Genomic DNA, 24,084 nt, shown 5'->3' with positions numbered 1-24,084 from the left:
ATATGGTGTATCACATTGATTGATTTGTATATATTGAAGAATCCTTGCATCCCTGGAATAAACCCAACTTGATCATGGTGAGCTTTTTGATGTGTTGCTGAATTCTGTTTGCTAAAATTTTGTTGAGGATTTTTGCATCTATGTTCATCAATGACAGTGGTCTGTAGTTTTCTTTTTTGTGTGTTGTCTTTGTCTGGTTTTCATATCAGGTGATGGTGGCCTCTTAGAATGGATTTGGAAGTGTTCCTTCCTCTGCAGTTTTTTTAAAGAGTTTTAGTAGGATAGGCATTAGCTCTTCTCTAAATGTTTCATAGATTTCTCCTCTGAAGCCATCTCGTCCTGGGCTTCTGTTTTTTGGGAGGTTTTTGATCACAGTTTCAATTTCAGTGCTTATAATTGGATTGTTCATAATTTCTATTTCTTCCTGATTCAGTCTTGAAAGATTGAACTTTTCTAAGAATCTGTCCATTTCTTCCAGGTTATCCATTTTATTGCCATATAGTTGTTCATAATAGTCTCTTTTAATCCTTTGTATTTCTGCATTGTCTGTTGTAACCTCTCCTGTTTCACTTCTAATTTTGTTGATTTGATTCTTCTCTCTTTTTTCTTGATGAGTCTGGCTAAAGGTTTGTCAATTTTGTTTATCTTCCCAAAGAACCAGCTTTTGGTTTTATTAATCTTTACTATTGTTTCTTTCATTTCTTTTTCAGTTATTTCTGCTCTGCTCTTTACGATTTCTTTCCTTCTACTAATTTTGGGGTCTTTTTGTTCTTTTTTTCCAGTTGTTTTAGGTATAAAGTTAGGTTGTCTAGTCGATGTTTTTCTTGTTTCTTGAGGTAGGATTATATTGCTGTAAACATCCCTCTTAGGACTGCTTTTGCTGCATCCTATAGGTTTTGAGTTGTCATGTTTTCATTGTCATTTGTTTCTAGAAATTTTTTGATTTCCCTTTTGATTTCTTCAGTAGCCTGTTTGTTGTTTAGCAACATATTGTTTAATCTCCATGTGTTTGTGTTTCTTTCAGTTTTTTTCTTGTAATTGATACCTAGTCTCATAGCGTTGTGGTCAGCGAAGATGCTTGACATGATTTCAATTTTCTTAAATTTACTGAGGTTTGATTTGTGACCCAAGATGTGGTCTATCCTGGAGAATGTTCCATGTGCACTTGAGAAGAAGGTGTATTCTGCATTTGGGTGGAATGTCCTGAAGATATCAGTGAGATCTGTCTCACCTAATGTGTCATTTAAGACTTGTGTTTCCTTATTAATTTTCTGTTCTGATGATCTGTCCATTGGTGTGAGTGGGGTGTTAAAGTTTCCTACTATTATTGTGTTACTGTCAATTTCTCTTTTTATGTCTGTTAGTATTTGTCTTACGTATTGAGGTGCTCCTATATCATGAACCCCTTTTATTAATGTTGAGTTATTTTCTAATACAGATATGTACCAAGCTCTCTTACAAAATGCAGTGAAAACATGGGAACAGACCAAAGTTTACACAAAGGGGACAAACAAGTTGTAGGCAATAATAAGGTCTTCTCAGGGTGATATAGGATGCTTCTCTCTTTTTCTACTCCTGTCTCTCACCTCCTTTTTTCTTTTTTTTTTTTAAACATTTTATTTTGTATTGGTATATAGCTGATTAAAGGGCTTCCCCAGTGGCTCAGCATTAGAGAATCCGCCTGCAGTGCAACAGATGCGAGTTCAGTCCCTGGGTCAGGAAGGTCCCCTGGAGGAGGGCATGGTAACCCACTCCAGTATTCTTGCCTGGAGAATCCCATGGATGGAGGAGCCTGGCTACAGTCCATAGGGTTGCAGAGTTGGACATGACTGAAGTGACTGAGCATGCACATAGCCTATTAATAATGTTGTGATAGTTTCAGGTGAACAGTGAAGGGACTCAGCCATACATATGTCATAAAACCTCTTGATAATGCCAATATTTTGTTAGGCCATAACACCCATATTAGAAGCTTAGATTATGATACAGTAGTCCCAAGGGAATACACCCCAAGACTCCCAGTGGTGCCTGAAACTGGGGACAGCACTGAAGCTTCTCTATATATACTATGTTTTTCCTATATACTTATCCCTGTGAGAAAGTTTAATTTATAACTTAGGCAAAATAAGAGGTTAACAATAATCAATAATAAAATAGAATAATTATAAGAGTTTACTGTAGAACTAAACAGACATTTCTCCAAAGAAGACATACAGATGGCTAACAAACACATGAAAAGATGCTCAACATCACTCATTATTAGAGAAATGCAAATCAAAACCACAATGAGGTACCATTTCACACCAGTCAGAATGGCTGCTATCCAAAAGTCTACAAGCAATAAATGCCGGAGAGAGTGTGGAGAAAAGGGAACCCTCTTACACTGTTGGTGGGAATGCAAACTAGTACAGCCACTATGGAGAACAGTGTGGAGATTCCTTAAAAAACTGGGAATAGAACTGCCATATGACCCAGCAATCCCACTGCTGGGCATACACACTGAGGAAACCAGAATTGAAAGAGACACATGTACCCCAGCGTTCATCGCAGCACTGTTTACAATAGCCAGGACATGGAAGCAACCTAGATGTCCATCAGCAGACGAATGGATAAGGAAGCTGTGGTACATATACACAATGGAATATTACTCAGCCATTAAAAAGAATACATTTGAATCAGTTCTATTGAGATGGATGAAACTGGAGCCCATTATACAGAGTGAAGTAAGCCAGAAAGAAAAACACCAATACAGTATACTAATGCATATATATGGAATTTGAGAGATGGTAACGATAACCCTATATGCGAGACAGAATAAGAGACACAGATGCATAGAACAGTCTTATGGACTCTGAGGGAGAAGGTGAGGGTGGGACGTTCTGGGAGAATAGCACTGAAACATGTATATTACCATATGTGAAACAGAACACCATTCCAGGTTCAATGCATGAGACAAATGCTCAGGGCTGGGGCAATGGGATGACCCAGAGGGATGGGATGGGGAGGGAGGTGGGAGGGGGGTTCAGGATGGGGAACACATGTAAACCCATGGCTGATTCATGTCAATGTATGGCAAAAACCACTACAATATTGTAAAGTAATTAGCCCCCAACTAAAATAAATAAATTTATTAAAAAAAAAAAAACCAAAAAACAAACAAAAAAAAAGAGTTTACTGTAAAAAAATATTATGTGAATGTGGTCTCTCTCCCAGAATATCTTATTGTAGTGTATCTACCTTTGCAAGATTGTGAGATTATAAAATGCCTATGTGAACAGATGAAGTAAAATGAATGACATAGGCATTCTGTAAGTGTCATTGCTGTTTAAATGCCATATGCTACCATGTCACAAGCTGTAAGAGAAGATCTGCTTAAGCATGAAACTCAAGTCATGTCTGTGGTTAGACATTTGGGACCTGTTCTGGACTTTTAACCACCTCCTTGCCATCATTGATCAGACAGCCAAGTGATAAGAGTCACTCTGCCACCTAACTGCCACAACCAAGAACTGTACCTGGAAGACAGCTGCCCAAAGACCCTAAAAGGGAAATTTTGGAATGAATACATTAGCAGTTCATCTGTAATATTACATCAAGATAAAACAGGACAACTGGTCGGAATTCAGTGCAGGTTCTTATTTAACTAAATCTATTGAGTTGTGCCCACAGCTACATGCGAGCCCCAAGGCTGCCTTTTATGAGGTGTGTTTTTTGAAAAGAAAGGAGAAGGGGGCTTCCCTGGTGGTCCATTGGTTAAGAATCTGTCTGCCAATGCAGGGCACACAGGTTTGATCCCTGGTTTAGGAAGATCCCACATGCAACTAAGCTCGTGTGCCACAACTACTGCGCCTGCACTTTTACATACTATTCTGTCACTTGTTTTTTCATGACAGTGTATTGTGGGCCTCCTTCCAGTATGCACATGGATCTGACTTACTTTTTAATTAAATATGGGATATTCTGTTCCATGTATGTATCATAATTTAATATATTTAGCCACTCCTGTATTAATGGAAATGTATGTTGTAGCTCCGATACTTTGACCACCTGATGCGAAGAGCTGACCCATTGGAAACGATCCTAATGCTGGGAAAGATCGAGGGCAGGAGGAGAAGGGGGAGACAGGATGAGATGGTTGGATGGCATCATCGACTCAATGGACGTGAGTTTGAGCAAGCTCCAGAAGATGATGGACAGGGGAGCCTGGTGTTCTGCAGTCCATGGGGTTGCAAAGAGTCAGACACGACTGAGTGACTGAACAACAATATTGTAGTGTTTGTGTTTCCAAGTAAAACAAAATATGGAAGCCAAGCTATAGCTAGTGCAAATCTGTGAGCCATGAGCTTTAGGATCATTTTGAGACCTTTTCAAGTAACTTCTTTAAACATAATCTGTCCCTTGAACTGCTTTGTGAAGATGATGAACTGGTATGATGTAGTGTTACCTGACAAATTTCCATCCATTAAGCTGCTATTTGAATTGGAAAATAATATTTTTGTATTTCATGGTAATTTAAAACTTCAGATTTCCCCAAATATAATTTAGATAATGTTTTGCTTAAAAATTTTGAGCTCAAAATTAAAAAGAGGGGTCTGTATTTGATATTGTTTTTAAGCATCATTTGTGAGTGGGGATGATTTTGAGGACTAAATGAACTAATATATGTTATGCATCTTGGACAGTGCATGGTACATAGTAAATATTCCTTATAGTCATTCATTGGCAAGTATTTATTGAGCCCCTACTACAAGCAAGGCAATGTGCTCAGCACTAGGGTTTTAGTGATAGAAATGGCAGTCGCCCTTCTTCCTTAAATATAGTTTATATTCCTTCTAATAGGAGAGATAGACATTAAGCAAATTATTGCAAAATAATTATTTATTTCACTTATGATTTTGGGGGAGTTTCTATAGAAACGACCATAACATCTGCATATATTGGCAGTTTAATTTCTTCTTTTCTGATCCTCATATCCTTAGTCTCTTTTTTTTTGTCATCTTGTACTGGGTAAAATCTTCAGTACAGTTAATTAGAAATTGTAACAATGGGCATCTTTCTCTTGTTTTCAACTTTAATAAGAATACTTCCAGAGTTTTTCCATTTTTTGGATGATGATTAATCATGGATTCATCAGATTCAGGAAGTTTTCTTGCACTCCAGATTTACTAAGAATCTTTATAGTTTGTATTAAGTTTTCTCAAATGTTTTTGCATCTATTCAAATCACAGATTATTTTTCTCTCTTAATCTGTTAACTTAAATTTAGCAAGGTGGTTACTTATATTAAAGTACAAAGATCAGTTTCCTTAGTGTAAACCAATAGGAAACAACTAGAAAACATACTTAAAATGAAGATGTTATTTAAAATAAAATCAGAGAATATGTAATAACTAGGCATATATCTAACAAAAATTGTTCAAGACTTCTTGAAAATTAAAAAAAAATTGGTTGAGAAATAGTAAGAAAACATAAATAAATAGAAGCAGGTATTATATTCAAAGGTAGGAAGTCTTTAATATCTTTAAAAATATCAGTTTTCACAAATTAATCTTTAGAATCAATGAAATTCCAGTTAGATTCCAGAGTTTTATGGAGAAACTTGATAAGATGTTCCTAATGTTTGTACATCAGAGTTAAGAGTCAGAAACATTCAAGATACTTACGAAGATGACCAAAGAGGGGAGAATTGCCCTACTAGACACCAAGACTTGCTATGAAATTGTAGTTATTAAGATGTTATGTTGGTAGCTTAGGGATAGAGAAATTGAACAGTGGAATAGGATAGAAAGTCCAGAAATTGAACTACACGTATGGGACTTTGATATATGTCATAGATGGCATAGCAGATCCGTGGAAAAATGAGAGACTGTTAAGTAAATGGAGCTAGAAAATTTATTATCCATTTCAAAAAAGATTCATTTTTTCCCTATCTCATCAGTTCAGTTCAGTTCAGTCGCTCAGTCATGTCCGACTCTTTGAGACCCCATGAATTGCAGCAAGCCAGCCCTCTCTGTCTATCACCAACTCCCGGAGTCTACCCAAACCCATGTCCATCAAGTCAGTGATGCCATCCAACCATCTCATCCTCTGTCGTCCCCTTCTCCTCCTGCCCCTAATCCTACCCAGCATTAGGGTCTTTTCCAATGAGTCAACTCTTCGCATGAGGTGGCCAAAGTATTGGAGTTTCAGCTTCAACATCAGTCCTTCCAGTGAACACCCAGGATTGATCTCCTTTAGGATGGATTGATTGGATCTCCTTGCAGTCCAAGGGACTCTCAAGGGTCTTCTCCAACACCACAGTTCAAAAGCATCAATTCTGTGGCGCTCAACTTTCTTCACCATCCAACTCTCACATCCATACATGACCACTGGAAAAACCATAGCCTTGACTAGACGGACTTTTGTTGGCAAAGTAATGTCTCTGATTTTAAACATGCTATCTAGGTTGGCCACAAGCTTCATTCCAAGGAGTAAGCGTCTTTTAATTTCATGGCTGCAGTCACCATCAGCAGTGATTTTGGAGCCCAAAAAAATAAAGTCTGACACTGTTTCCACTGTTTCCCCATCTTTTTCCCATGAAGTGATGGGACCAGATGCCATGATCTTAGTTTTCTGAACGTTGAGCTTTAAGTCAACTTTTTCACTCTCCTCTTTCACTTTCATCAAGAGGCTCTTTAGTTCTTCTTCGCTTTCTGCCATAAGGGTGGTGTCATCTGCATATCTGAGGTTATTGATATTTCTCCCGGCAATCTTGATTCCAGCTTGTGTTTCTTCCAGCCCAGCGTTTCTCATGATGTACTCTGCATATAAGTTAAATAAGCAGGGTGACGATATACAGCCTTGACGTACTCCTTTTCCTATTTGGAACCAGTCTGTTGTTCCATGTCCAGTTCTAACTGTTGCTTCCTGACCTGCATACAGGTTTCTCAAAAGACAGGTCAGATGGTCTGGTATTCCCATCTCTTTCAGAATTTTCCACAGTTTATTGTGATCCACCCAGTCAAAGGCTTTGGCATAGTCAATAAAGCAGAAATAGATGTTTTTCTGGAACTCTCTTGCTTTTTTGATGATCCAGCGGATATTGGCAGTTTGATCTCTGGTTCCTCTGCCTTTTCTAAAACCAGCTTGAACATCTGGAAGTTCACGGTTCATGTATTGCTGAAACCTGGCTTGGAGAATTTTGAGCATTACTTTCCTAGCGTGTGAGATGAGTGCAATTGTACGGTAGTTTGAGCATTCTTTGGCATTGCCTTTCTTGGGATTGGAATGAAAACTGACCTTTTCCAGTCCTGTGGCCACTGCTGAGTTTTCCAAATTTGCTGGCATATCGAGTGCAGCACTTTCACAGCATCATCTTTGAGGATTTGAAATAGCTCAACTGGAATTCCATCACCTCCACTAGCTTTGTTCGTAGTGATGCTTTCTAAGGCCAACTTGACTTCACATTCCAGGATGTCTAGCTCTAGGTGAGTGATCACACCATCGTGATTATCTGGGTCATGAAGATCTTTTTTGTACAGTTCTTCTGTGTATTTTTGCCACCTCTTCTTAATATCTTCTGCTTCTGTTAAGTCCATACCATTTCTGTCCTTTATCGAGCCTATGTTTGCATGGAACGTTCCTTTGGTATCTCTAAATTTCTTGAAGAGATCTCTATTCTTTCCCAACCTGTTGTTTTCCTCTATTTCTGTGCATTGATTGCTGAGGAAGGCTTTCTTATGTCTCCTTGACCACATATAAAATCACCTCCAGATGAGTAAAGGACTTAAATGCTAAACATAAGACTTAAAACTTTTAATAGAAACATATAGAGAAATATCTTTTAGACCTTTTGGTAGGGGAGGATTTCTTCTTGATATAAAAGACATTCAGAAGTTTGATTATTTTAAAATTTAAAGTGTTGCTCATCATTCTTAAATAAGAAAATGAGAAGTTACAAATGGAGGAAGACATTGTATACTAAAAAGTTGTGCCAAGAATATATGTAAAGTTAAGAATAATGCAAACAATACAATGTAACAATGGGTAAGAGACATGAACTGACATCAAAGAAGAAACATATATTGCCAAAAAACATGTGAGGAGATTCAGTATCATTGGTTGATATTGAAATAAAAATTTTAAAAAGCACCAATATATGCTTTCTCACTCCCAGTAGATTGGCATCTAAAATATCTGAAAATGCCAAGCATTAGAAAGGGTGTAGGTGCCCAAGATCTCTTACCTGTTGTTAGTAGGAGTATAAACTAGTGAGGTCTGATATTACCTCTCAGTGCTGAATGTCCGCATACTTTGAGATCCATCAGTTTATGCCCAAGATAAATTGTTGAACTTGTACCACAGGAGGGTATGTTCATAGCAGCATTGTTCAAAATAGCAAAGTCTTGCAATAACCCAAAGTGCCCATTAGTGGAAGTTTGGAAAATAAATTGTAACAAACAATAGAATGTTATTTTGTAATTAAAATGAATAACTACTATTCATAGCAGCATTGTTCAAAATAGCAAAGTCTTGCAATAACCCAAAGTGCCCATTAGTGGAAGTTTGGAAAATAAATTGTAACAAACAATAGAATGTTATTTTGTAATTAAAATGAATAACTACTATAGTTATTTAACACTGTAGTGTTTAACAATATAGTTGAAGCTTAGCAGTAAGTGAAAAGAATAAGTATCAAAATATTACATATGACATAATGGCTTTTGTAACAGTTGAATTCAACTAATACACACATACACATACTTTTAAGAAATATATATGTGTGTATATATATGTATATATATATATATAAATACATAAACAGACATGTATATGTGTGTGCAATACAGTCTTAAAAGGAGAACAAGGGAATGATGACACAGGATTTAAAATAGGAGCAGTTATTTAAAAATAATTAGCTGAATAAAGTGAGCAATGAATAAAATGAGCAATGAATAAAGTGAGCTGCAGGTGGTGACTGCAGCCATGAAATTAAAAGACGCTTGATCCTTGGAAGAAAAGTTATAACCAACCTAGACAGCATATTAAAAAGCAGAGACATTACTTTGCCAACAAAGGTCCGTCTAGTCAAAGCTATGGTTTTTCCAGTGGTCATGTTATGGATGTGAGAGTTGGACTATAAAGAAAGCTGAATGCCGAAGAATTGATGCTTTTGAACTGTGGTGTTGGAGAAGACTCTTGCGAGTCCCTTGAACTGCAAGGAGGTCCAAACAGTCCATCCTAAAGGAAATCAGTCCTGAATATTCATTGGAAGGACTGATGCTAAAGCTGAAGCTTCAATACTTTGTCCACCTGATGTGAAGAACTGACTCACTAGAAAAGACCCTGATGCTGGGAAAGATTGAAGGCAGGAGGAGAAGGGGACGACAGGGGATGAAATGGTTGGATGGCATCACCAACTCAATGGACATGAGTTTGAGCAAGCTCTGGGAGTTGGTGAAGGACAGGGAAGCCTGGCATGGTGCAGTCCGTGGGGTTGCAAAGAGACAGACACAACTGAGTGACTGGACAACAACAGCAAGTAGAAAATGATAATAATAGTGGTAGTAATAGTAATAATAATAAATTTTAATTATAAGAAGTTCAGCAAAAGAAAAATGTGGGGTATCCGGAAAGTATTTAATTGCTGTACCTGATCTCCAGGAAAGATTCAGTAAGAAAGTGACTATTGTGCTTAGCTTGAGGGATGTATAGTGCCTAGTCAAGTGACAAGGTCAAGGAAGAAGACTTCCGAGAGAACAGCCTGGATCAAGGCCTTAAAGTGGGGAAGGAGTGAAGTAAGTTCAAAGGCCTGCAATGTAATGGTGTGGCTGAGTACAGAGGAAAAAAGGGACAGAATATATAAGATGATGCAGAGAGGTAGGTGGCTTGGGACTGACTCTTTCTGAGCATTTTAAAGGATTTTGGTTTTATCCTAGAATAGCAGGAAATTGTACAAGGAATTTATACAGAATTTAGTTTGATTTTTCTTTGCTCACACTTTTGTTTCTTTGGGGTTAATACCTAGTACATCGAAATATATTTATGTTTCAAGATTTGAAGTATATACTGCCAAGTTGCCCTCAGGAAAACTTGTAAAATTCACTATTCCACCTGCAATGTGTGATGTAGCTTAATTCTACAAACTCCAATGTTGGGCAGTAAACATTAATAGATGGATAGTGACATGATTGCTGCTTTGTGTCTATTTTATTATGAATATTGAAATTTACACATGTATATATGCAGTTTTTTAGATTGTATTTCAAAATATTAAAAATATTTTCATCAATATTAAAATTTTTTTTATCCTAATACATTTTCTGTTATTTCCAAAGAGGATTATAGCGTTTTAGTCAAATGATTAAGCTAAACAGGTTGTTCAACTTAGAGAAAATGTGAGTCATTACCAAGTAAAATCTCAAGAAGTTTGAAGTAATTGAGCTGGTAGCTTACTTTTTTCAGAGTCTACAAAAAATTAAATTTTCCAAAAATTTTCTCAGTTTGTTGTTTCTTGCGTCCTACTCCTTCTCTCTGGGTGTTCTTTTCTTCTTACTGAAGTACGTTATTTAATGACTTTTTCAATATGAGTGTGTAGGCGATACATTTCTTAATCTTTGTATGTCTGAAATGTCTTTATTTTGCACTTATTCTTGGATGATAGATTTGTTCCCCTCAATCCTTAGAAGCTGTTTCTCCAATATCTTCTGATATTTATTGTCTTCTGATATGTATTATGTGCTATCAATCTTACAGTCAATCAAAAAAATCATTTTGTCTTTGGTATCTGGTAGCTTTCAAGATTTTATCTTTATCTTGGTTACATGAATTTCACCATAGTCTGTTTAGTTTTACTTATGCCACTTGATATTCTTTCTTCAGTCTTAGAAAATCTATAGCACTCACACCTGAAATATTGCTTCTTTGCCATTCTCTTCATTTTTTCTTTTGAAATTCTTCAGCCTCCCTTTGACTTATGTTAGCATCTCTTTATTTGTCCTCTATCTTTCTTCACTATTTTTTCATGTTTTGCATCTGTCTGGCTTTGGTGCATTCCGAGCAGGCTCCTTGCTACTTTCTTATAATTCACTGATTTTATTTTCAATCATGTTTAGTCTAGAGTTTGTCAGGTCTACTAAGAAAATTTTAACTTAATTTTAGGATTTCTAATTTTTTTCTCTTAACCACTTGTTCTTTTTTTATCTCTACTTAAAAAAAATAGAGTTCTCTTGATGGGTGTTAATCAGTCTTTCATTTTTGAGTACCTAACACATATGTATTTTAAGCTCATTTGATCCGAGGCCATACATGTGAGTTGAAGGAAAGCTGGCATTAGTAAGAATAGAAGCCACAGGAGTCCAGGCTCATGTAATTTACTTCTGCCTTTAGGACCATTAGGCTTGATGTCTATTTACTCCTTCCTCTCCAAGATGGCGTCCTGCCTGTGTACCTACATCTGTGGCTTGGTGTTTGTAATGGGCTGCCCAGATTGCCTGGTCCCCCAGTGACCCCTGCTTAGGCATGTCGTGTCTGCTGAAGCCCAGTAGCAAGCTGGCAGGTCCTTCTCAAAGCAGAAATGATTGTGTTGGAACAGGACATGACTTTGCTCTCAATTCCTAGGAGGTCATTCTGTGACTCCCCTATTTGGGTTTGACAGAGGCTTCATAGCTCAGATTATCTACCACAGATACTTTGTGTACCTTTAGAACTGCCAAGTCATAAGGCTCAACGGCAGAGCACCTGGGACCAGCTGCAGAACCTTCCCGTGCCTGGAGCACACTCAAAGCACATAGCCTTATAGGTGGTTTGGTAAAATGGGAGTAGTACTTTCTGATGTGGTAGAAGTTGCCTCCAAAATCCAGAGGCCCTGAATTTGAGAGGTGGAGGTGGCACTATAGAGTGACAGACCACATCTGGCTCACTCTGTAAGCTTTTTGTTACTGGGCTCTCACTGCATATTCAGTTTTGTACTGATGAGCATTGTAAAGCCTTTGTTGTGTTAATGGTTACATCTCTAGTCTTATTGAGCAACATCCCTGCAAAAACCATAATGTGAGCAGCTCTCTGAATTCATCCAAATCTCTGTTAAAAGGGATGATTCATAGTGTAGTTTCTCTGAGTGGGGTCATGCACTTTATAGTATGCAAGGAAGCTTCAGCGCATGTTTTAAAACTTTGATAAGAATTTCCTTTGTTGTTTATCTGGATAGATGTGACGCCAGCATAGCCAGACTCTCTGCCGAGCACAAAACGACCTATGAGGGCCTCCAGCACTTGAACAAAGAGCAGCAAGCTGCCAAACTTATCTTGGAAACAAAAATCAAAGACGCAGAGGGACAGGTATGACCTGTTTCAGGTAGCTTTTTTTTAGGTAGCTTTTTGAAAGTGGGTATTTGTTCTTATCCAAGAATAACATGGGTTTAATTATTTCCTGCAGGAGAAAATAGGCAGGGCAGTCAGCATAAGCATCCCTCTTCTTCTTCCTCCTTCTATTTCACTGGAGTGACCCTTTGTAAGAATGCAACCAAAATGCCAAGATTTGTCAGTACACTCCTAATTTTAAGTATTCTTTTCCCTCATTCTTCAAACAATATGTTCCAGAAATTCTAACTTGTATCTCCAAAACCATGTCTTAGACAGGTAAGTGATAAAAATGTTGTTTTACAGGCCACTAATCCCAATTTTGGATTCAGGAAATAGTTTATTCATAGGATTTATGGGCTGCCTCATCACATAGTTTGTATATGGGAAAAGATTAGAACAAAGCTAGAGGGTTGGCTAGCTAATAAATTTCAGAGTATTCCACCTTGCAATTCACAGGTTAATTTCTTAAAGCAAAACTCTTGGCATTTCACAGTTTATTTTTTGGCTACTTAGAAGTTTTCCTTTGCCACAATGGGGCCTGTCTTCTAGGACTTTCTCTATAATGTCTGTTTTACTTGCTGTTCTTCATTTGAAGAGAGACCGCTCCAGTATTCTTGCCTGGAGAATTCTGCTTCATGGTTTTATAATAACTAATTTTTTTACAGAAATAGCTTTGGATCCTTATTGGAGGCAGCTAGGACACAAATATGTCTAATCCAATAAATTGACTAGGTACCCCCTTTTATTAGAATGAAAAAAAAAAGAAAAAGTGTTAGTCTATCAATCATGTCTGACTCTTTGCGACCCCATGGACTGTAGCCCACCAGGCTTCTCTGTCCATGGGGATTCTGCAGGCAAGAATGATGTTGGAGTGGTTTGCCATGACCTCTTCCAGGGGATCTTCCCGACCCAGGGATTGAACCTGCATCTCTTACATGCCAATGCCAACAACATTGGCAGGTGGGTTCTTTACCAATAGCTCCACCTGGGAAGCCGAAAAATTATGTTTCCTGATAACTTAACCTGCATCTGGAGGTAAATCTGAGATCTAATGGGTTTTGTAAGTGACAAGAATTCCATCCTCTATGACTAGTAGCCACACTAACCGTAAAAATTCCAAGGTAAAAATGACTTCCATTTTGTGCCAGCAGGTGGAAGTATTGGTCCTGGGCAGGAGCTGGGCTTGCTCAACAGAGACCTGTAATTGAGTGCTCACTGCATGATGAATATTTTGGCAGTGCTGCTGGTCTTGATTTTTTTTTGGCTATGCCCTGCAGCTTGTTGGGATCTCAGTTCCCTGACCAAAGATTGAACCTGAACCACAGCAGTGAAAGCCCAGAATCTTAACTGCTAGGTCACCAGGGAACCCCCCTGGTCTTGATTTTTGATGGGTGTGTATAAAAGAAATGGAAGAGGAGAGATTAGGTGGACTCCTAAATGAATTTATTACATTAGATTGAATTTAATGCCATGGACGAGAAGACATGTTGCTAATGTTTTCTGAAATTACCTCTTAAAAGGTTTGATGTTGTATTTACAAGCAAAGTTTCTTTTCCAGATCTCTCAGCTTTTAAACAGAGTGGACTTGTCAATATCAGAGCAAAGCACCAAACTGAAGATGTCCCACAGAGATAGTAACCACCAGCTTCAGCTTTTGGATACTAAGTGAGTAATCAACTTAGAAAAATCTGTTTTTGTTGATGTTCTTTATACTACAGTTTTTTCCCTTTTGGTTTTTATTTATTATACAAAGTGAAAACCATAATAGAAGTTCACAGGGAAAGTTTCCTTGTAGCCTGCTACCACTTTACCTTCCTAATTATTGTTTTTAGTGACTGGATAATAATCCATCTATTGATCCAATAAATATTTCTGGGCCTAGATGAACATGGCCTGAGTGCTGAGAATCTGAAGAAGAACAGGCTTTGTTCTTACCCTTGTGGAGCTGATAGTCTAGGGAGTTGATGAAAGTTAATGGAATGATCACTTAAATTAGTGCATGCTATGTTATTACTAAATGGTGATACACACTTAGAAGGAAAGGTACATGGTTGTGGCAGGCTGATTAATGGTTCCTGCAAATATTACCACGTTCTAACTCCTGTGAATATGTTATGGCATTGTTATTGTTCAGTCACTCAACTGTTCCAACTCTGTGACCCCATGGACTACAGCATGCCAGGCTTCCCTGTTCTTCACTGTCTCCCAGAGCTTGCTCAAACTCATGTCCATTGAGTCTGTGATGTCATTCAACCATCTCATCCTCTGTCGTCCCCTTCTCCTGCCTTCAATCTTTCCCAGCATCAGTGTCTTTTCAAATGAGTCAGTTCTTTGCATCAGGTGCCAAAGTATTGAAACTTCAGTTTTACCATCAGTCCTTCCAGTGAATATTCAGGATTGATTTCCTTTAGGATTGACTGGTTTGATCATGCAGTTGTAGGGACTCTGAAGAGTCTTCTCCAACACCACAGTGTGAAAGCATCAATTCTTTGCACTCAGCTTCTTTATGGTCCAACTCTCACATCCATACATAACTACTGGAAAAATCATAGCTTTGTCTATACAGACAGACCTTTGTCAGCAAAATAATGTCTCTGCTTTTTAATACGCTGTCTAGTTTTATCATACCTTTTCTCCCAAGGAGCAAGCGTCTTTTAATTTCATGGCTGCAGTCACCATCCACAGTGATTTTGGAGCCCAAGAAAATCAAGTCTTTCACCGTTTCCTTTGTTTCCCATCTATTTGCCATGAAGTGATGGATCAGATGCCATGATCTTTGTTTTTTAAGTGTTGAGTTTTAAGCCAACTTTTTCACTCTCCTCTTTCACTTTCATCAAGAGGCTCTTTGGTTCTTCACTTTCTGCCATAAGGGTGGTGTCATCTGCATATCTGAGGTTATTGATATTTCTCCTGGCAATCTTGATTCCAGCTTGTGCTTCATCCAGTCCAGCATTTCTCATGATGTACTCTGCATATAAGTTAAATAAGCAGGGTGACAATATACAGCCTTGACGTACTCCTTTCCTGATTTGGAACTGGTCTGTTGTTCTACGTCCAGTTCTAACTGTAGCTTCCTGACCTGCATACAGATTTCTCAAGAGGCACGTCAGGTGATCTGGTATTCCCATCTCTTTCAGAATTTTCCACAGTTTGTTGTGACTCACACAGTCAAAGGCTTTGGCATAGTCAATGAAGCAGAAATAGATGTTTTTATGGAATTCTCTTGCTTTTTCTATGATCCAGCGGATGTTGGCAATTTGATCTCTGGTTCCTCTGCCTTTTTTAAATCCAGCTTGAACATCTGGAAATTCTCAGTTCATGTACTGATGAAGCCTAGCTTGGAGGATTTTGAGCATTATTTTGCTAGCACGTGAAATGAGCAACTGTGTAGTAGTTTGTACATTCTTTGGCATTGCTCTTCTTTGGGATTGGAATGAAAACTGACCTTTTCTAGTCCTGTGGCCACTGCTGAATTATGGCACATTAAATGGCAAATAGGAACTTTGCAAATGTGATTAAATTAAGGGTCTTAAGATAAGTAGATGGTACAGTGTTATCTGTATCATCATTATTGATGTAATCTCTAGAGTCCCTATAAGAGGGAGGCAGGAGGGTTAGAATGAGGAGAGACAGCCATGTGACAGTAAAAGCGGAGATTGCAGTGTGATGTGCTTTGAAGGTGGAGGAGGGGGCCACAAGCTATGGAAGACAGGCAGTCACTAGAAGCTGAAAAAAGCAAGGGAATGATTCTCCCCTCAGAGCCTTCAGAAGGGACCACCTCTGCTCACACCCCAACTTGAGTCCAGTGAGACTGAATTTAGACTTCTGGCCTTCAGAACCAAAAGGGAATAAATGTGTTGTTTTAAGCCACCAAATGTGTGGTGATTTGTCACAGCAGCTGGGGGAAACGAATACAGTAGTGCTGCTGGGGTGAGTGACAGAGGCCTGGTTGTGGGGCCTTCCTGAGGAGGTGGTGTTCTGAGTGAGAGCTGAAGAATGAATGGCATTCACTAGCCCTTGGACTGCAAGGATATCAAACCAGTCAATCCTAAAGGAAATCCTGAATATTCATGGTAAGAACTGATGCTGAAGCTGAAGCTCCAGTACGTTGGCCACCTGAAGTGAAGAGCCAACTCATTGGAAAAGACCTGATGCTGGGAAGGATTGAAGGAAAAAGGAGAAGAGGGGGGCAGAGGAGGAGATGGTTAGATAGCATCACCAATTCAATGGACAGAGTTTAAGCAAACTCCAGGAGACAGTGGAGGACAGAGGAGCGTGGCATGCTACAGTCCATAGGGTTGCAAAGAGTTGGATTTGACTTAGCGACTGAACAACAAAGTAAACAGTGCGATGAGGACCCAGGAGATGGAAGAGCCTGTCGTGGGAGAAGTGTGACATGAAGGATATGCACAGTGTAGAAGGGGCTGGGACAGAGCCTGAGGATGGGGAATGAGGCCAGAGAGGAGGCAGGCCAGCGTACAGGACTTCACACAGTCAGGACTTACTGTTTCTTTCCCTAGAGCAATAAGAAGCCACTGAAGGATTTTAAGCAGGTAGGGTGATATAGTCAAATTTATGTTATTTTTTAAAATGGTCTTGATTGCAGTTGGAAGATGGATCACAAGGGCTGAAGCCGAGTTGTGGATTGGGGTCATTGTAGGCATTTAGATGAGAGAGGTCTGTGCTGGGAGGAAGCTGAGCTGTCTAGTTAGGACACTGTATGGTGTTATACTTTGCATTGTGTTTCAGTGACACTTTAAACTGGATTTTCCCCCAGCAAAACTCATCTGCTGCTCTTCTGCTCAGTCATAGAACCATACACTTTTCCCTGTCACAAATCTTCATAAGCTTGGCAAATTTCCTGCCAAAGCAGAGCCCATAGTGACCATATATGTTTATTTGTGTGTGTTTGTATTTGACTATTATATTTTTTAGAAGATGACTTTATTAGAGATTTGTGACAATTTATTATTATCATTATTATTTTTATGGTCACACCGCATATGGTACCTTAGTTCCCTGACCAGGGGTTGAACCTGTTAACCCCTGCAGTGCAAGCACAGAGTCTTAACCACTGCACTGCCAGGGAAATCTCTGGAAATTTTAAATTAATCATTCTTCTGGTTCTTCTATCTCATTATCTCCATGCTTAATACCACTTCAAGGTCATTGATTATTTAACAGGAATTCCCTTACAGAAACCATGTTTTCTTTCCTCTAATTATCTGTATTTATATCATTCCTGAGTTATATCACTCTTTCTCAGAGATCCTACAAGCTTTCCAAGTGCAGAAAGATCTCCTGTCCCCTTCCTTCCATCGTACAGGAAGAAAATAAACATTTTTTTTTTTTCTGTGAATTTTCTCCTTAGCAGATATTACTAGTCAACAGACATGAACATCTTTATTTTTCTTCCTACAATTTAAAGTCCAGAAGTCTAGACACAAAGGCTGTTCCCAGAGGAAAGGGTACCAAGCGGGGGGCCTTTGTGGGGGAGAAAGAGAGATTGGAGACCCAAAGGTAGAACCCTGGTTGGATGAACTAGGGAAAAAAAAAAAAACATTCTGCGGAGAGGTCATAAAGAAACTTACCTTAGTCTTGATTCTGAGTAGTGTAAAAGATATTCCTAAAAAATTTTAAACCACAGTACAACCTTTATGTGGATTTAGACTTAGAATTCATATTACCCAACCACCTTGAAGAAACCAGAATAGATATTTTATCTTAGAATGATCTCTATTTGGTAGTAGCTTAAGATGCCTGGCGGAAGCAAATACAAATATGCGGTCTTCAAGGCTCCCCACAGACAGATTAAGTTCTAAGGAACATAAATGTAAATCAGAAATTGTAGACCAACACAAGGAACAAAAAATCACAGAAGTAACAGAGTGAGAAGAAACAACAATGAGCAGAATCGGACTCCTAAATACTGCGTATATAGGGATTACTGGATAGAATGGATGTGTGTATATATATGTGTGTGGGGGGGGGGAGGTATTCACACACGCACTTTTTGAAAATAAGACTAAGGAGTAAGAGCTTACCAAAAATGAGCAGTCAAGGGGATTTCCTGGTAGTCCAGTGTTTAGGGCTCTGTGCTCTTGTTGCTGAGGGCCTGGGTTCAATCCCTAGTTGGGGAACTAAACTCCCACAAGCCACATGGTGTGGCCAAAGAATAAAAAGTCAGAATTGACAAACAACCAAATTGGGCTTCTAGAAAATATAGTCATTGAAAATAAAATGTAACTTCCCTGACAAGGGAAGGTCCCTAGGTCCCTAACAGTGACCCAGGTGCCTTGTCCAGCCTATAACTCTACCTAGAAGTGGAACCTAGCCTATTACCCCACTTTATTGCTTAGCAGAGCCTTTGGCCTTGCCCTAGCAAGGAACCCAACAAATAACACTTCCTAAAAGGAAAACATACCCTGTGACCCTACCTGACTAGGGAGCCCAGATAGCAATCCCACTCGACCACAAGCACAGCCTCCAGATTCACTTGACTTCACAGTACAGCTGGTGGCCCTGCCTGACCAGGGATTCTGGCCAGTGACCTGCCTTATCAGTGGTGCACAGCTAGCAGCCTGCCCAATTGTGGAGCCTGAAGCCCTATCATGGGGGTCCAACCACCCTACCAGGGAACACAGTGACCCCACCTGGCCAGAGGGAATGGCAGAATCCAGTTAGTGGCTCCATTTGACTGTGCAACCCAGCCAGCAGCCCTACCTACCCTAGAAGTCCAGCCAGTAGAATCACATGACCATCAAGCCCAGCCAACAGTCTCCCTCCACCTGTACTTCAGAGCATGGGCAATAGCCCTGCCCAACTAGAGACCTAACAGACAGATATAGAACATCTCATCCAACAGCAGCAGAATACATATTCTTCTGAAGTACACACAGAACATTCCCAGGATAGATCATATATTAGGCAACAAAACAAGTCTTAAGAAATTAGATCGAAATCATGTCAAGTAGCTTTTCAAACCAAAGTGGTATGAAACTAAAAATTAATGATAGGAGTAAATTTGAAAAACTCACAAATATGTGGAATTAAACAACACATTCCTGAACAACCAGTGGGTCAAAGAAGATCAAAAGGGAGATTTTAAAAAATCTTGAAACAAATGAAAATGGAAACATAGCATATATAGACTGTAGCCCACCAGGCTTCTCTGTCTGTGGAATTCTCCAGGCAAGAATACTGGAGTGGGTTGCCATTCCCTCCTCCAGGGTATCTTCCCAACCCCGGGACTGAATCCCGGCCTCCTGCATTGCAGGCATCTGAGCCACCAGGGAAGTCCACCAAAACTTATGGGATGCCGCAGAGGCAGTTCTGTGAGGAAATCTGCAGTGTTAAATCCTTACATTAAGAAAAAAGAAAGACCTTGAATAAACAACCTGACTTTATACCTCAAGGAATTTTAGAAAAAGAAGAACAAATTAAGCCCAAGATAGCAGGAAGAAGGAAATGATTAAGATAGACCAGAAATAAATGAGAGAATAGTAAACAACAGAAAAAAATTGGGGGAAAATAAAAAAAAGTAATTGTCAAGCCAAACAGACAAAACTTTCTCTAGACTAACCGAAACAAAAAGAGGGTTCAAATAAATAAAATTATAAATGAAAGAGAAACTACTACAGCAGACAACACAGAAATACAGAGGATCATAAGAGACTGCTATGAACAATTGTATGTCAACAAATTGGATAACTTAGCAGAAATGAATAAACTCCTGAAACAACCTACTAAGACTGAATCATGAAGAAATAGAAAATCTGAACAGACCATTGATGAGTAAGGAGATGAAATCAACAATCTAAAACCTCTCAACAAAGAAAAAGTCCAGGACTAGATAGCTTCATGGGAGAAGGCAATGGCACCCCACTCCAGTACTCTTGCCTGGAAAATCCCATGGACGGAGGAGCCTGGTAGGCTGCCGTCTATGGGGTCGCACAGAGTCGGACACGACTGAAGCGACTTAGCAGCAGCAGCAGCAGCAGATAGCTTCATGAGTGAATTCTATCAAACATTTAAAGGAGAATTAATGCCAATTATTCTCAAACTCTTCCAAAAAGTTGAAGAAAACACTTCCAAACTCATTTTATGAGGAGCATTATTCTGATAACAAAACCAGACAGACACTACAAGAAAAGAAAATTGCTGACCAATATCTCTGATGAACATAGATACAAAAATCTCTACATGCTAACAAACCAATTCAACAGCACTTTAAAAGAATCATACACCGTGATCAAGTGGAATTTATCCCTGAGATGCAAGGATGTTTCAATATATACAAGTCAATCAGTGTGATACATTACATTAACAGAATGAAGGATAAAAACGGTATCATCTCAGATGTAGAAAAAGCATTTGACAAAATTCAATGTCATAATTAAGACTCTCAACAATTTGAGTATATTAATAGAAAGAATGTATCTCAACGTAATAAAGGCACATATGACAAGTCCACAGCTAATATAATACTCAATGATGAAATTCTGAAAGCTTTTCCTCTAATATCAGAAGTAAGACAAGGATACCCATTCTCAGCACTTCTATTCAACATAGTGCTGGAAGTCCTGGCCAGAGCAACTAAGCAAGAAAAAGAAGTGAAAGACATTCAAAACAAAAAAAGAAGCAAAGTTATCCCTGCTTGCAGATATTATCTTATAGAGAAAACCCTAAAGACTCCCTCAAAGAACTGTTAGAATAAATGAATTCATAAAAGCTGCTGTGCTCCATGGTCAGGCCCCCAGTTCAGGTGGGTCTCCACAGCTGGGCAGGGCTGCTGGCTTGACTTCCTGCCCATGTAAGACTGAGAAGCTTTGTTTTTGATGATATGACTAGGAAGTGTACTTAGCACTACTATGCATGTTCCATTGCCTGACTTAGTCATATGGCCACACATAGCTGCCAGGAGGGCTGATAAGTGTAGTCTTAACTAGGTAGTTGTGGACTCAGGTCACATTTGAGGGTTTCTTAATAGGGAATAAGAGGAGAACAGATATTGCAGAGAATTGGGGACTTATACCACAGGGGGGGTTGTACATTTTATTATTTTTATTGTTAAGACACATATATTCTTGTGTACTTTTATTATTTTCATAATGAAATTCATAATATTATTTTCATAATAAAAGTAATTCAAATGGGGAGGCAGCAAGTGTGGGATGTTATTTTAAGGTATTTGGAAAGGGAGAGGACTACAGGAATGGAAATTTGAGTTTTTAAAAAATTTTCTGTTTGATTTAAACTAAGAAATATCTGTATGGGACAAGAGCAATTTGCAGAACATAAGAGAGAAAGGGACCCAGGCTCCGGTCCTGGGAGAAAAGACGGAGAAGTGGGAAGAGTCCTGGGCAAGGAGGAGCCTAGAAGAGAGCCAGGCTGCTGTGTCCTTTGAGCCAGGAGTAGCCTGGACCTTTTAAACTGCAAAGGTAAGCACTTGGAGTGGCTCTGTATGTGATATCTTGGTAGTCACACTACCAGGTCTACACAGGTGGGAGTATTATCAGGTGCTTTTCTGTTATAGCTTCCTTTTCTCCTTCCTTCCCAATTTAGTGCCAAATGTAATTCTATGAAAAAGGTAAACATGTAATTCTGAGTGAACTGAATTTAATGCTTATATATTTCCAAGAGATTTGATAGAGACTGAGGTTGTTTGATGTCACTTTAAAGTTGTTTTATATCTAACAGCTAATTTTTGTTATTTTAGATTTAAAGGTACAATCGAGGAACTCAGTAACCAGATTTTATCTGCACGGAATTGGTTGCAACAGGAACAAGAACGGATAGAAAAAGAACTTTTGCAGAAAATCGATCAGCTTTCCTTGGTTGTTAAGGAAAACAGTGTAGGTGTTGATGTTCAACCATAACATAGTTAAGTTATTTGATGAGACCCGCAATGTTTGAATAATACCTTGTAACTTATGTTTGATTTATTTAGCATTACATTAAGCTGTTAATAGTTGTTTCTTGCCTTATAATCTCTATCCATGGTTCATACTGATTCTTTGTTATAAAGGGACAGAGCACTTTGACTTGTTTTGGTTAACAAAGGAAATTAATAGAAAATTTCAGTACTTTCAACTAAAACAAATCCAAATCAAGACCTTAAAGAACCAAGTTGTCCAGCTGCATTTCTATATAAAAATAGCAATTACATACTTCATCTTAGTTTTAATTTCATGGTCTGGTAAAAGTCGCTTTGACTAGATTTCTCCCTCCAGGCCCCTCCATCACACTATAAACCCAGCATGAGGTGTCACAGGGCAACATCTAAACAGAATCCAGTTTTCTTTTCTGTGTTCCTTCTCATTTCACCCTACTCTCCTGTAGGCCTAAGGTTTGCAGAAGAGCTCAAAAACCATACCCAGAAAGCTTTGCATATGTAGCATTCAGTATCAGTACTTGGAAAGCAAATGTTTTTTGATTTGGTTATCTAGCCTGACCTCCCTCTCCCTTCTCTTTTCTTGTACTGCTTCCTCTCCCTTGGACTTTGATGGAGCATAAGTGACTGGTGTAGATTGTATCTCTGGCTCTGCTCTCTCTTGATACCAAGCTGTTGAATTGCAGACTGTGTACAGGGCACATCACGAGAGTTTTGTTATGCTTTAGCCCACTTATATACCTTGGTATTTGTAGTTCTAGCCTCTAAAGCTTGCCTGCAGACCCAGATTCTCATAAGAACCAAGCATGATGGAGAGAAAAGGAAAGAAAATGTTCTATTTCAAATATTTCTTTACATGTCTCCATATTTTTATCAGATCTACTGATTGATTTGTAGTCTTCTGTGTTTTTGGATCACTATTTTTACATCTGAGTTGGCTTAATAACTAACAAACTCCAGGATAATGGTGACTTTAATATGATAGAAGCTTATTTATCTTTCACGTAAAAGAAGTCTGGATATAGGGATTGCAGGGCTGTTATGGTAGCTCATCAGTCCTCAGTGACCCATGATCTTTCTGGCTTAAGTCTCTACCAGTCCTAGAGAGTGACCCTTGCATCCATAGTTCAAGATGGCTGCTAGAGCTCCAGTCATTGCATCTGAATTCCAGGAACAGAAGAAAGAAAGAAGAAGTTTTTTTATTTATGTCTCAGCTATTTTTGTTTTTTTAACTTTTCCTAGAAGTTGCCACATATGTTTATACTTATGTCTCATTACCCAGAACTTAATCATATGGCTACACCAAACTCAAGAGACAATAGGAAAGGTAATCTTTATTCTGAGTGACCTTATACCCAGCTAAAAACTGGAGATCTGTTATGGAAAAAAGGTGGATATTGGAGTGAGCGTCAAGCAACCTTTTTGATTCTGTTCTCTGCAGATTGTTCTTAAATGATATTATGACTGATGTGAATGCAATACAGACTCTTTGGAGTAATCACGTGCCATTCTTATCATGGATCTCAGGGAGCCAGTGAAAGGGACATGGAGAAAAAACTCAGCCAGATGTCAGCCAGGCTGGACAAAATAGAAGAGAGTCAGAAGAAGAATATGGAGGTACAGAGGACAAAACAAGAGGAGGAGAAGGTGCATGGGCGGATCAGCAAGCTTGAGTTACAGATGACTGAAGACATGAAGGAAATGAAAGCCGAAGTTGATGCAGGTAGGTCAATAAGAAAACAGTTCTCATGCTTCATTTTCTGTATGATCTAAAAATCAACTAATTAGTATTCCCCCTGTAACTACCTACAGACCTGGATAATGGAATGTCCTTAGGTAACTTTCCAAGTAG

At 38.8% G+C, this 24,084-nt stretch overlaps 1 protein-coding gene across 11 annotated transcripts in view; it reads left to right on the top strand.

Moving 5' to 3' along the window:
• The window catches only part of FAM81A (family with sequence similarity 81 member A), a 160,019-nt gene that overhangs the window by 117,388 nt on the left and 18,547 nt on the right, over positions 1-24,084 (top strand). For all 11 annotated transcript variants that reach the window (XR_014059433.1, XR_014059432.1, XR_014059431.1 and 8 more), the window contains 4 exons: positions 12,187-12,316; positions 13,899-14,005; positions 22,059-22,194; positions 23,760-23,955. Coding sequence is in view for 8 of the 11 variants with exons in the window: in XM_081510009.1 (XP_081366135.1) it covers positions 12,187-12,316; positions 13,899-14,005; positions 22,059-22,194; positions 23,760-23,955 (569 nt within the window). In the remaining 3 variants the exon portion in view is untranslated. The remainder of the gene's footprint in view (positions 1-12,186; positions 12,317-13,898; positions 14,006-22,058; positions 22,195-23,759; positions 23,956-24,084) is intronic.

The sequence above is a fragment of the Giraffa tippelskirchi genome, chromosome 7, assembly GCF_054371585.1.
Source record: "Giraffa tippelskirchi isolate mGirTip1 chromosome 7, T2T-mGirTip1v1.2.pri, whole genome shotgun sequence".
Lineage (NCBI taxonomy): Eukaryota > Metazoa > Chordata > Mammalia > Artiodactyla > Giraffidae > Giraffa > Giraffa tippelskirchi.
The sequence above is the reverse complement of the archived record's forward strand: the minus strand, read 5'-3'. Positions and strand labels throughout refer to the sequence as shown.